Source organism: Lactuca virosa, chromosome 2 (genome assembly GCF_052849685.1).
Source record: "Lactuca virosa cultivar CGN04683 chromosome 2, Lactuca_virosa_CGN04683_v6, whole genome shotgun sequence".
NCBI lineage: Eukaryota > Viridiplantae > Streptophyta > Magnoliopsida > Asterales > Asteraceae > Lactuca > Lactuca virosa.
In genome coordinates, this window is record NC_136427.1 from 20,777,476 (window position 1) to 20,790,801 (window position 13,326).

General features: G+C 36.8%; 1 protein-coding gene across 1 annotated transcript; it reads right to left on the reverse strand.

Moving 5' to 3' along the window:
- Window positions 1–9,434: 9,434 nt before the first annotated feature.
- LOC145157280 (uncharacterized) lies at window positions 9,435–10,255 on the reverse strand. The gene is made up of 2 exons (XM_079076341.1): window positions 9,863–10,255; window positions 9,435–9,761 (listed from the first exon to the last, which is right to left on the reverse strand). Exons 1-2 carry the CDS (start codon window positions 10,253–10,255, stop codon window positions 9,435–9,437), a joined length of 720 nt encoding a protein of 239 aa, XP_078932467.1.
- Between the last annotated feature and the right edge of the window lie 3,071 nt (window positions 10,256–13,326).

Genomic DNA, 13,326 nt, shown 5'->3' on the forward strand with positions numbered 1-13,326 from the left:
ACCAGCAAGCTTCATTAAGAAATCATCAAGCATCGATCCATAATCTCGAAGTCCAAATTGGTCAACTAACTACTTTGGTGAGCAACAAATTAGCCTCACAAATTCCCGAAAAGAATGCTCTATCCCATGTTATGATGACCGAGACTGAAGAAGAGGCCATCTCTGAGTTCCTAGAAGCATTAAAAGTGGAGCCAAGGTAGCCCGAACCAGAACCAAAGAAGTTAAAGATCGAAAATCAAAATTGTGCTGAAATACCAAACTCACGACATGAGCCCGCTATGCTCACGACGTCGGATCAGTATGAACAAAAAACTTCAAAAATTGTTCTGACTTATCGTCCACCTTTACCGTTTCTCTCTCGAGCTAATCTTAGTCCACTGGAAAGGGAGCATCTGGAGTCTATCAAGCAAGTAAAGGATATTCCAGTTAATACTCCATTTGTCGACTCATTATCCAAAATTCCCGAATATGCAAGGTTCCTACAAGATTTAATAGACACTCGTCAGCAGTTAAAGAAGACTTCTAAGGTTATTCTAAGTGAGCAAAGCTCAAAAGCTGTATTGGAAGAGATACCTAAGAAGATGGGAGATCTTCGACGCCTCACTCTTCCATGTGAGTTTGGAAATAATCTAAAGACTTATGCTTTAGCTAATTCTGGGGCTAGCATAAATTTGATGCCTTATTCATTTTATCACAAGCTGATATTCAGAAGATGAAGGCTACAAAAATGACCATTCACATGGCTACTCGCTCAGTGACTCATCATAGGGGGATTGTAGAGGACATCCTGGTGAAAATTGGGAAATTCGTTTTCCCAGTTGATTTTGTGGTTATGGACATGAAAGAGGATGATAATGTCCCAATCATTCTTGGTCGCCCATTACTTAACACTACTAGAGCCTTGGTCAATGTTCGTGAATCCAGGCTTACGTTGAGAGTTGGTGATGAAGAGGAATCTTTTGGAGTACAAGATAGGATTCAAGGAAGTGATGTTCAAGGTGAGGTCTTTAACATTGACGAAGAGAAGGAACTTGAAGAATTAGAGAAACTCACGGAAAAGAAATCAAGACAATTCAACAAGTTAAACGTACCAAACCAAGAGCATCCGTTCCACTTGTTTTTGAAGTTTTTGCTTATAAAACTCCAACATCTTTGGTGAGTAAGGAAAGCGATGATTTATCAATTTATGAAGACGAGGTTACTTCTAAGGAGACGAGGCCAGTGGCGAAAGAAGAAAAGATTCCTATGGAGCTTAAAAAGAATGAAGAAAAATTAGAAACTAAAGGGATCAAAAGAAAGCTTAATGAAGACGAGAAAAAAGCTAAAAAGGAGAATTCAAAAAAGGTGTATATTAGACGAGTTCAAGCTTAAAAGAAGCGATGGAAAGAGAAAAAGATTCAGGTGGTAATGGATTCCTCTGATAACTCAACGTAGGGAGACACGGAGTCCGGCTCACGACTCCATAAAAAAGAAGAGCTTCTCGGGAGTCAACCCGAGTTCGGTTTGAATTTTCTTTTCTTTTTATTTTTAGTTTTTGCATTTTTAATTTAGGAAATTGATCATTTCATCATCTTAAAATCTCTTAATTGGTAAAAATCATATGTGGGGTGCTTTAGATATTAAGTGGTAAACAATTAGAATAACTAAGTATTATTATTTAAATTATATTTGGTCCAGACTATATTTCACTACGTGAGCATCTGCTTCACGTCATGAATAAAAATGGATTACGGGGGTGAGATAGTGTAGCCCAGTTCTGAAGCCCATTAAGTGTAACTGTAACTTGGACCGGATATTTTTAGCCCAGCAAGCCATTCACGTCGTGAATTCGCAATTCACGTCGTGACTGTTAAAAAGTCACCGGGGGGGGGGGGGGCTAGTTATACCAAACACTTTGACCCACTCCCATTTGTTTGCTCATTTGTGCACACGAATGGTGACAAAGAACCACACAACCGATTTTCTTCTACTTTTCTTCTAAATTTCTTGCATCTCTTGTCTCTTAACTACATTTGGTAAGTATTTCATCTACTATTGTTGCTATTGTTCACATTATATGCATTTTAGAGGTTAGGGTTTACATAGATGTAAAAAATCCCAAAATTGATTCGATTAGTTAGTATTTTCGGGATACATGCCCTTAGATTAGTGGAATAAACAAATCCTAAGTACAACTTTTGCTGGATTTTGACCATATGTTGAACATTCCAGATTCACGACTCGACTGTGGTTCACGACATGAAACGCCAGTTCAGGTCGTGAAGCCTGGGCGAACTGATTTTCTAGTTGCGATTTTTTAATCAGACATCTTGGGTGTTTGGTTTTGTTTTGTTTTTTCTTGGTCATTTCAGGCACATGGGTCCTAGAAGAGCAGTCCAGCAAGAGAATGTCCCTATTGATGTTGCGAGCATTCACCTATTATACCGGTTTGAACAAAACCTATCCTGCGCTTTGTTGACCAATTATGAAAATCGGTTGGGATGGTTATACAACCACGAGTTTGCAATAGCTCCTATTATGGATTGGGGATGGCTTCGAGGAGTTGGTATGGTTTTGGAGTTGGAGATGTATTGGACAAAAGTGTTTGATGGAGATGGCTTTACATTCACTTGTAATGGTTGGCGAAATCTTTTCGGTATTCAAGAGCCCGTCTATCAGTAGTTGTCGGTAGAATTTTTCGCTACCGTGAGTTTCGAGGAAAGGACTATTGATTTTAACTACAATCGGGCACTTGTTTTTTGGTTTGGAGGGGTGTATCGTGAGTGCAGTCTTCGCGAGTTTGCATGGCGTATGGGCTTATACACCGAGGAGGAAACGCAATCACCAATTTTTGTTCCATTCTTGCAAGGGTGTGTTCGGGATTTTACCCCCGGTATTTTTGATGTCCAATTCTGGAGGACCATCTCGAATCACGAGCATAATCCTCGTGATGCAAGTGAGGGAAAAATTAGGAGTCCCGTTCATCGATTTTTGCATCGCCTCATCACTTTTTCTGTTAATCACAAACATCATGGAGATAAGGTGCCCATCCAAAATTTGTTCTACTTGTGGAGCATCATCACACCCGGGATTTGTTGTGATATTCCATATATGCTTGTGCGGTTTTTGGGAAAGAAGGCGGCTAGCTCTAGGCCCAGGAGTCCTATTACGGGTGGACATTTAGTCACCCGCCTTGCCCGGTCTTATGGGATTTTGACTCTTAATTTTATTAGGAACCTTACTCGCTTCCTAGACAATGATTTGACAATTCAAGTTTTGGGTATTATGAGGGTTGTAGTGAGTGTTGGGGGAGGATATGTGGTACCCCCGGAGGATAATAAGCAACAACATGGGAAACCAGAAGCACAACCTCAACCAAGGCCCCGACAAAGAAATGTGCGATCCCGAGGAGACATGGAGAGAGATCGTCATGCAGCGCAGCAATATGCGGGTGGAGTACCCACCGACCCGTTTCAAAGTCGGGTTGGTTCTTATTTGGATAATCTTCGCGGTGGGATGACTTACAACACTCAAGTTCTTGAAGCCATGTTCTCTCATATGAATGTGGTGCGACCACCCACCGTGCCACCCCATTACCCGTATATCCCAACGTGGAAAGAACATTGGATGCCGAGGGGAGATGGAACAGGAACAAGTGGAGCACATGAAGATGAAGAAGATGATTGATCGTTTTGTTTATTTTTATTTTAGTTTGATTTAGTTTATGATTTATTTTTTAATTTGGTTGGTTTTGTTTGAATTGTAAGACTATTTAAGGTATTATGTTACTTTTTGGTTCCTTTGGTTGTTATATTTCAGATTTGCTAAAGGAGTCACAGGAAAGGATAGTCGAGATGAGAGCATTTACGTCTTGCCCAGCGTCATTTAGAGTTTAGAGGCGAGAGTCAAGACCCACAATTAGAAATAAGTGTGGGGTGAGTCAAGAGAGAGGGTAGAGTTAGAGAAGAGTCATTAAAATAGAGTTTTGGAAGAGTCTTAATTCCTTAAGACATCAGTGCAAGTTCTAAGTTGAAAGAAGAGTTGGGAGTTTTTTTCCTGTCCGCTCAGTTTTCACGACGTGACATACCTATTCACGTCGTGAACCGGAAATCAATGCTTTTTCTGCTCACGTTTTTTAGCGACTTCACGTCATGGTATTCTGCTTCACGTCGTGAATCTGTATGTTTCACGAAAATAAAGCCCATTGATGCATTTTTATTCCCTGTTTCACCAGTTTTCTTCTTGGGACTATTATGAAGATTATTATGGCTCGTTTTCTCTATTATGCAATATGGCGTATGCTTTCCCATATTGTTCTTCACCATCATGCGATTTGCACCACATTTGTTAAAGGTTGAACTTTCGATTCCATGCCACATCTACATATTTCGCGAGTTCAAGATCCAAGTTCCTATTTAGAAGAAGTCCATTTTCAAGATGCACATTTCAACCACACGATTGGAATTTGATCACGCCACTGCTATCCCAGGGGAGTCTGTTCCTTTTTCTCCCTTTTCTTGCTTTTAATTAGTTTTATGCATACAATAAGGGCATTGTATGTAATAAGTGTGGGGTAGGGGGTCGAAAAAGTAATGAAAAAGGTAAATTACTAGAAAATTTAGAAAATTTAAAAATTTAGAAATAAATACATAGGTTTGAAATAATAATCTAATAAAGAATCTAGTAATGATAATTTAAACTTAAGTTGCTAGTGTTGTGTGGGATGATCCGATGAGAGCGCAAATGTTTAGTTGAGCTAATAAACGTTATAATGTATTTGTGACCCCCTTTATGCTAGTGAAATCATTGGACAAAAACACAACCTCGCTTAGTTTGAGGGATGCAATATGTTTAGCAGCCTGTACTTGAAATGTATCCAGGAAAACTAATACCTTAACCAATAAATGTTGAAGTTGAGCTCCCCTGCTTAAGCATGTAGGTTTTGAGTGAAAAAAGTGAGTACATGTTTAAAAAAAAGAGAGAGAGAAATTACCGAAAACTTGAAAGAAATTTTGGAGCAATCAAAGTATGAAGATAAAAAAATCAAGAATTCTGAAAAAATTCAAAAAGTTGAAGATACCAAAAATCACACAAAAAGGTGGTGAATTCAAAGAAATTGAAGATTAAATGTCAAAGAAGTAAAGAATTCAAGAGCTCCATATTGTGGTATCAATTTGTAATTTCTAGATTATATATGCTTGGGTAGCTTTACAAAAATACCTTGAGGTTAGAAAGTTTTCTGAGGATGGATTCGGAGGGATGCATAAAATGAGCGTTACTCAAAAGACGTGGGCGAGTGTTTATGAGGATTGTGAGTATTTAGAATTAGGGGGGTCCATAGGAAAATTTTTGATATAAATGCATGCGTTCAGGTCTTGGCATAATGGCTGAGCTTCAGTTGAATTGTTCTATGTGATGTTGGTGATGAAGGTTTGAGTTTAAAAATAAGTAGATTTGCTTGAGGGCAAGCAATGAATAAGTGTGGGGTATTTTGATATTGCCATATTTATACATGTTTTTAGGCAATATTTATTTATATTTTTATTAATATTTAGGTTATTTGCATTGAATAATGGTACTTATAAGGTTAAAATATATATTGCATCCAAATAAAAAACATTTTGAAGAAAATGGACTAAAAGCGTCAAAAGATGGAACTTTGGAAGATGAAGATTTAAAAGAATGAAAAACCCACGAAATGTGCGATGTGAACCACAAGATCACGACGTGACATGAATATTCTGGAGGATAAGTACGTGCGAAGTAAAAAAAATCCTTGCCCGATAAGGATTTCTCCTAATTCACGACGTGAAGCGCAAATTTTGAGATAATTATATAAACTCTTGCTCATTACGATTTGGGAGACTTTTTGGCTGATTGAGTGAGTTCCTGGAGACGAATTGCAGAAGGAGAAGTGGTCTGGAATTGGTTTTCAACACCAAAGGAGAAGAAGAGTTCATATTAGCTTAATAATTTGGTACACTTTAATTATGTTTTTGAGTATGAGTTATTTATGTTTGTTTGCTGATATGTCCAGCTAAATCTAGCTACTTCTGTTAGCTAGATGAAGCTGGAACTCTTGGACATATCAGTATGAGTTATTTATGTTTGACTTTACTTGTTGGTTATGACTTGTGTTTGATTGATTGAACCTAGCATGTTTGATTTAATATTTGATTGCTTTAAATTCTTGTTCTGTGTAGTTAGTGAATATGAAGCTGCATGAATTTGAATACCTAATAATTCAGTGAACACTAGTTTATTAGAGCTATGATCAAACCAATATTAGATAAGTAATTGAACTATTGAATTAGGCTGTGCGAGAGAACTCATATTATGACCATAATTGTGTTTTTCAAATCAGTCTTACATGGCTCCAATTCCATTAAATAATTGATTATGTTTTAACTATTGTGTGACCATACATAGATTTACATGAATAAGTTAATGTTAGTAGATTTAGAACTAAATTGCTAATACTATCTTAATTGGTAACCAACAGTAAATGTAAAAGCTAATTTATAAACCATTGAGGGAAAGTGGATTCGAACTAACAGAAGTGTTTTGTTTACTGATTGACTTTGTGTTAAAGAGTTAAGTTCATCTAAACTTGCAAAATTAGATAAATCCCCTTCCTTTGTTAGTAATTAGGTTAATTTAGTAGTAGATAGATTAATTATTCAAAACTGTTCCCTGTGATCGACACCCGACTATTTTATAATATGACTAGGTACACTGCCTAGGTGCAATTTAGTTAGTTAAGTTAGTTAGGTACTAAATTTAAAATTAGGTGTAGCTATTTTCACGCATCAGCCAAGATCCTTGATGCTGAATTTGTCATCAAGAAAGCTCTTAGTTTCTTCAATTTTGTTTTCATCGTTTCCCGTTATGATTACGTTGTTAACGTATATGAGGACGGTAACGAAAATTTTCCCAACTTTATAAGTAAACAGGGAATGATCAGCAGCGGATTGTTTGTAGTTAAGTTGGAGTAAAGCCAATGTAAACTTTTGGTACCAGTTTCTCGAAGCCCGCTTCAGGCCATATAATGATTTTCTCAACCGGCACACCATTGCTCCTCCCCCTTTGTCGTAGCCTTATGGGATTCTCATGTATAACTCTTCATTTAAATCGCCATGCAAGAAGGTGTTATTCACATCTAGTTGGTGAATGTTCCATTCCTTTTTGACGGCGATGGATATAAAACTTCTTACGGTTACCAACTTAGCGACCGATGCAAATATGCCGTGATAATCGACTCCTTCCCTTTACGTGTATCCTTTTGCAAGGAGTCTTGCTTTGTACATTTCAACTTCGCCGTTTGGTTTGGAATTTATTTTATATACCCATTTTGAGTCTATGACACGTTTCCTATTGGGTAGGTCTTCTATGGTCCAAGTTCCATTCTCTTCAAGGGCTTTTATTTCCTTTTAGATAGGGTCCCTCCAATGTTGATCCTACACGGCTTGTTTAAAACTCATTGGCTCGTCTTTAGAAGCGATAACCATAATGAAAGCTTTATGAGGTTTCGAAAAATTTTCATACGAAACAAAATTAGCAATGGGACATACCATTGAGGATCGTTGATTGGAATCGGGATGTGCATGGTCTATATATGGGGGAATTTCGACATCATAGTCATTGAAACAAACTGGCCTGGTTCTAATTCGCTTTTCCCTGACTTGTGCGACATCCTCATTGTTTCCATTTTGGGTCTCGTTCACATTTGGTGGAGTGGGTTCGACACATCCGGGATCATTTGTGGCTTGTGAATGGGATTGCATTTCAGGCCCATCGTGATCATGCTCGTTATGGTTACCAATTGGGTCATTGTGGCCCAGTTCTTCCCTTTTGGCATTTGTCATGTGGTCTTCTGGACTTTCCAGGCCCACTTCCTCAACTTGTGTTTCATTAGGCTCAGTAGACTTGGTGGGCTCATTCTCTTCACCAGGCAAGAGTGTGAACATATCATTCTCTTCATTTTGGTTTTCTTTAATACTTGTAGCAAAGGGAAAAACCTTTTCTAGAAATTTTACATCTCTTGATGTGATCATTTTTCCATTGCTTGGATCGAAAATTTTGTATCCTTTCATTCCGCTTGGATATCCCATAAAAACACCCGACCTTCCTCTTACTTCAAATTTGTCTCCATTTCTTTGAACGCTTCGATAATATGTCAAGCATCCTAGGACCCTCATGTGATCATAGTTTGATTTTTCGCCATGTCACAGTTCATATGGAGTTTTATTTCCAATAACTTTTGATGGTATCCTATTTATAATGTATGTGGCGGTTAAGATGCACTCGCCCCAAAATCTTTTTGGGAGGTTGGCTTCAATCTTGAGAGCATGTGCCGTCTCGAGCAAGTGCCTATGTTTCCTCTCCACGACTCCATTTTGTTGTGGAGTATGTGGACACGATGTTTCTAAGATGATTCCTTGTTCCGCATAGAAGTTCATCATTTGGTTGGAAGTAAACTCCCTACAATTGTCATACCTTATCCTCTTAATGTTCTTTTCAAATTGTTTCTTGATCATTTTTTGAAAATACATTAGACACATGCTTGCTTCATACTTGTGTTTGAGGAGATAAACCCAAACGACCCTACTATAATCATCGATGCTTGTCAAAAAAAATAGTTTGCCTTAGAGAACGAGGGGGTTCGATACTTCCCCCATATGTCGCAATGTATCAAATCAAAACAAGCACCACTTTTAGTTGTACTAATAGGAAAAGGCTTTCTTGTCAATTTAGACTTTATGCAAGAATTACAATTGTCAATCCTGTTCTTAAAAGAAAAATTACTTAAAAAATTAATTTAAGATAATTTTTCATCTCCAACATGTCCGAGTCTGTTGTCCCACATATTACTAGTCACCACCATTGCCTTTCTTTTACTTGCAAGCATCCCCATTTGATATAGACCATCTTTGCACCTACCCGCTGCAATCAATTCCCTCAAACGCAAGCCCTGCATAACGAAGAATTCAGGAAAAATGTCACGGCACAGTTTTGGTCCCTTGAAAGCTTGCTAATAGACAAAAGGTTGAATGTAAATTTTGGAACATGCAAGACTTCTTGCACTTTCATCCCATTCGACAAGGTGTGACTACCCTTTGCCTTAACTGGTACGGTTTCTCCGTTAGGAATGGTTATAGGCGCCTCATTTGTGGAGTTGGTTATTCCTTCAAGGATATTAGACTTGTAAGAAATATGTTCTGTACATCTGGAATCGACAATCCAATCGTCATTGTGTTTCTACTTACCTGCCATGTTTGCAGAACGAGAAGCCTTACTTTGTATGGTTTTGTTCTCTCCAGCAAAGTGTTTCTGGAACTCCTCATATTGTTCTTTTGTTAGGCTGGAGATAAGATTTGATTTGGTCTCAGTGCATGCCGCCTTGGCTTCCCTTTTTCCCGTTTGTTTTTTCTGGGCCACCATTCCGGATAACCCACTCACTTGAAACAACCGTTGCGAGTGTGCCCGTCTTTTCCACAATGATCATAATGACCCGAAGGCTTCTCATCTCTCTGCCCTGTTTTGGTGGGTGGTACATTGTGTTTCACAGTGGCTTGAAAAGCCACCGTTTCATTCACCGTCCTTTTTCCTCCAGTTATAGCTCTTTGCTGCTCATCCTCGGCGACTAGGTGGTACGCATTTCCTAAAGAAGTAATGGGCTTTGTCGCGAAGATTTGGGTTCTGATAATGGAGAACTCACGATCCAGTCCCATGAGGAACTCATAGGGTTGTTCTTTTTCTCGAAGTTCTTGGAGAGAAGTCTTCTAAGGCCACAAGTACAACCGTTACATTTGCACTTGGGAGTAGGGAGAAAGGATTGAATCTCATCCCACAACCCATGCAACTTTGTGTAATAGGATGATACGGTCATCCCATCTTGCCTTGTGTTCGAGATGGGTTGTTTTAATTCATATGGACGCGGTGCACTTTCTTTTCCAAACCTTTCTTCAAGGTCTTTCCAAATTTCTGATGCAGTGGCATATTTTACACTTCCCCGGATCTCCTTTTCCATCGCCATGTAGTTGGCATCATCTGTTTCAGGCTTCTTGATGGTCCCATCGATGAATCCTATCTTGTATTTAGAAAACAAGAAATTTTCCATTTCTTGGACCCAATCAAGATAGTTGTTGTTGGTTAATGCGTCATTGACATGCATTTGTCTTGGATAATCGGAAGGATGAAGGTAGAAGGGGGAGTAATGATCAGGACCAATTGGATCGGTTTTGGGGTTTTCTTTGTTTGAGTTGTCGCCAGTCATGGTAGCTTGTACCAGCGATGGTTCTTTGGTTCTTGGGGTTTTGGATTGAGCGTGATAGATCACTGCTCTGATACCATAAAGGTTTTGTTCAAAAGCTTTTCTGTGTATATTCACATTGATCGATACAAAGATGACAAGCCTAAATAGGCAATATAAAATACAAGAAAAGAAACTCCTAAAAAGGAAGAAATATACAAGGAAAAAAGCAATCACATTATCGCGTGATTAAGAGGTAAACAAGGATAGAATATCATGCAGAATGTTATATATTCAAATAGAACTAGAAAGATTGTACTATGTCCGGTTTGTATTAGAGTTTGACTAACATTGATGTTCATACTGAAAAAGATTATATAAAGACTAGCTTTTGATCTCATGTTGCAAAATCTTCCTCATCCTCATCCTTATAAGCAAAAAGAGACCTAGAAAATACATTTAGAACTGACACGAATCATTTCCTTTTAGTGTTTATTTGTCATTCAGAAATTTCACTTTTTATTTAATTAGAATGTAAGTATGTTAATGTTTTTTGTTAAAAAAGAAAGTGTTGTTCTGGATTAAAAATAAATGTTTTTCTTTTGTTTTTATATAAATGTATAATATTGATAAAAATGCGACTAAATCTTCGTTTTTCAGTATAATTACGATTTTTTGCTTTTTTGTCACAATAGATATGTAATTGATAAATCGACGCCTATTTGGAGACCTTTAATTGGGCTAGACGGTCGACTGAGGTCAAATGATTAATCTATACCTAGACGAAGATAGTTAATTGTATTAGAATTTATTTTTTAAAAATTAAATATTGCATATTTTCAAACAAAATTAATAAATGACGGTTTATTATTGTTATTTACTTAATTTGGATATAAGTAATTTATTAAAAAATTATTTAAATATTTACATATCCTAGAAAATAAATATTTAAAATTTTAAAATTTTGATTTAATATTTGATATTTAGAAAATTTGAAAATTTTTAAGTAATATTTGAAAATTTTAATAAAAAATAAATTCAAAATCCAACACTCAAAGTAATTGAATTAACCGGTAACATTGAAAAACTCAATGTAAAGTTCATTGATATTTTCTTAACACTCCAACATAAAAGTCATAATATGTTCATAAACTTAAACTAATACATTAAATTAATAAAAAGGAAGAAGTTAACATCTACATAATCATAAAGGACAAAATCTACAAAATTGATGCTTTCTTAACACTCACACTCTTCGATATCAAAAAAGCCACCAAACTAATTAAAAAGTAGCAATCAATGACTATAAGCATGTAACAAACAGAAATCATTTCCATGTTCTAGAAATAAAACATAAGTGTAACAATTTGTTTATCCCCTGGTAAATTTTACAAACGCATCGGAGATTCAATTTCTAAATACATATATGCATTAATTCCAGACTATGTCAACTATGAAATACTTAAAGTTGCAATAAATAATATCATTTACTAAATATTTATCCCCAAATAGACCCGCATCAAATTATATACATATATACATCAGAGTTGAGTATCATAAATTTGTTACGTAAAAATGAATCATGTATGAATCTCGACCCTTTTAATGTGGCATTCTCCTGTTTGTTTTACTAATAATGTTGGTTTCAACCACATATTGAAAAAATAAGTAAAAGTATGTTTCTATATCTTTCATTTAGCCCAAAATTAAAAGGGTTACATGCAAGATATAGCAACCTACTCGAGTCATTTTACCAATAAAAACAAAATACTTGTACCTTTTTATTCCATTGTTAGAACAGCCCCTGCAACCTCTAAACAAATAAGAAAGAAAACTAAGAGTTGTTCCCTGTTGTTGCTGTACACGAAAAAAAAAGAAGAAAAATAGATGGAGACTTGTTGTTTTCTTTCAAAAGCTGCTCTCACATAAATCCAAAAGTAAATGGGGCTTTAAATAGCCTACAAAACATCCCCATGAATAAACAAACTCAATCTAAAACCTAGCCAATACTCCTAGAAAATAGGACACTACAAGGAACAAGTACACCACGTTTTGATCTCTTGTTTTGAACTTGGTCAAACAAAACTTATTCAAATACTAAATAAAACCAACAAAAGGCTAACTTTTTTTGACTAAAGTCAGAACTAAACCCAACAATCACCCCCCTAATTCTGACTTGTTCATTCCCCTAACAATCTCGACCAACTGCCACCTGGTGCATCATCTTCTTCATAGTTAGAACAACCTCTACCAATCATCGCCTTGGCATTTTTCTTCTTCCCTATCTCCTTTTTTCTTCAGCCAAAATTCATAGCCATTGCACAAACATACCTGAAATTAAAACAGAGTGGTCTGGTCATTACAATGCATAAACTACCTTCACCTTATACCACCTGTCATCATTGATGCCGTCATACCCACCACCATTATAAACCGCCTTAATCTTCTCCACCAATGAAAACTACATCCCATGACAGCCTCCTTAAACCACCAATACCACCTCCGCAAACCTCCCATTGGCAGTTGGCGAACACCTCAGCACCATCGAGAACCAAAAACAAAACCTTCTTCGGACCAAGAAAGAAGAAAAGAAGGAGGCGTCTGTTTTTTTTTCCTTTGTGTTTGGCTGCAAAAGAGAACACACCAAATTCTTAGTGGTTCAAATCTAGTGGTGATGTAAATGTCCTAGTGGGCTTAGATCATTTTTTACCTGCATCTTCTTAGAGAGAGTATGTGTGAAGGAGAAGAAAGTATTGTAGTTGTTAGCAGTTCAAATCCAGAGCGGGGACGGGATTGAAAGCAGAAAACACGTCTCCGTCTGTTGCAATCGATCAACCAATTGAAACCCTTACAATATTTAGGGAAAGAAACATGAGTATAACTTAGGGCATCTCCAACCCACCCCGAAACTCCATTTCTTCCCCCATTCTTCTCCAACCCTACCTCATTTTCACCTTCATTTTTGGAGATATGAATAGTATTCCCCTAATTTTAGTCCCTTTCATTTTTATTTTATACATTTCTAGTTTATTTATCTACTAATTATAATTTAAATGCAATATTTAATATTTATAATATAATATTATATACTAATT

What these genes read in the sequence shown, in the direction of transcription:
- LOC145157280 (XM_079076341.1), bottom strand. Translation starts at nt 10,255, where the DNA reads ATGACTGGCGACAACTCAAACAAAGAAAACCCCAAAACCGATCCAATT. An exon ending in CAAGGCAAGATGGGATGACC is followed by an intron (nt 9,762 to 9,862) that starts GTATCATCCTAT and finishes TTGTGGCCTTAG; the next exon opens with AAGACTTCTCTCCAAGAACT.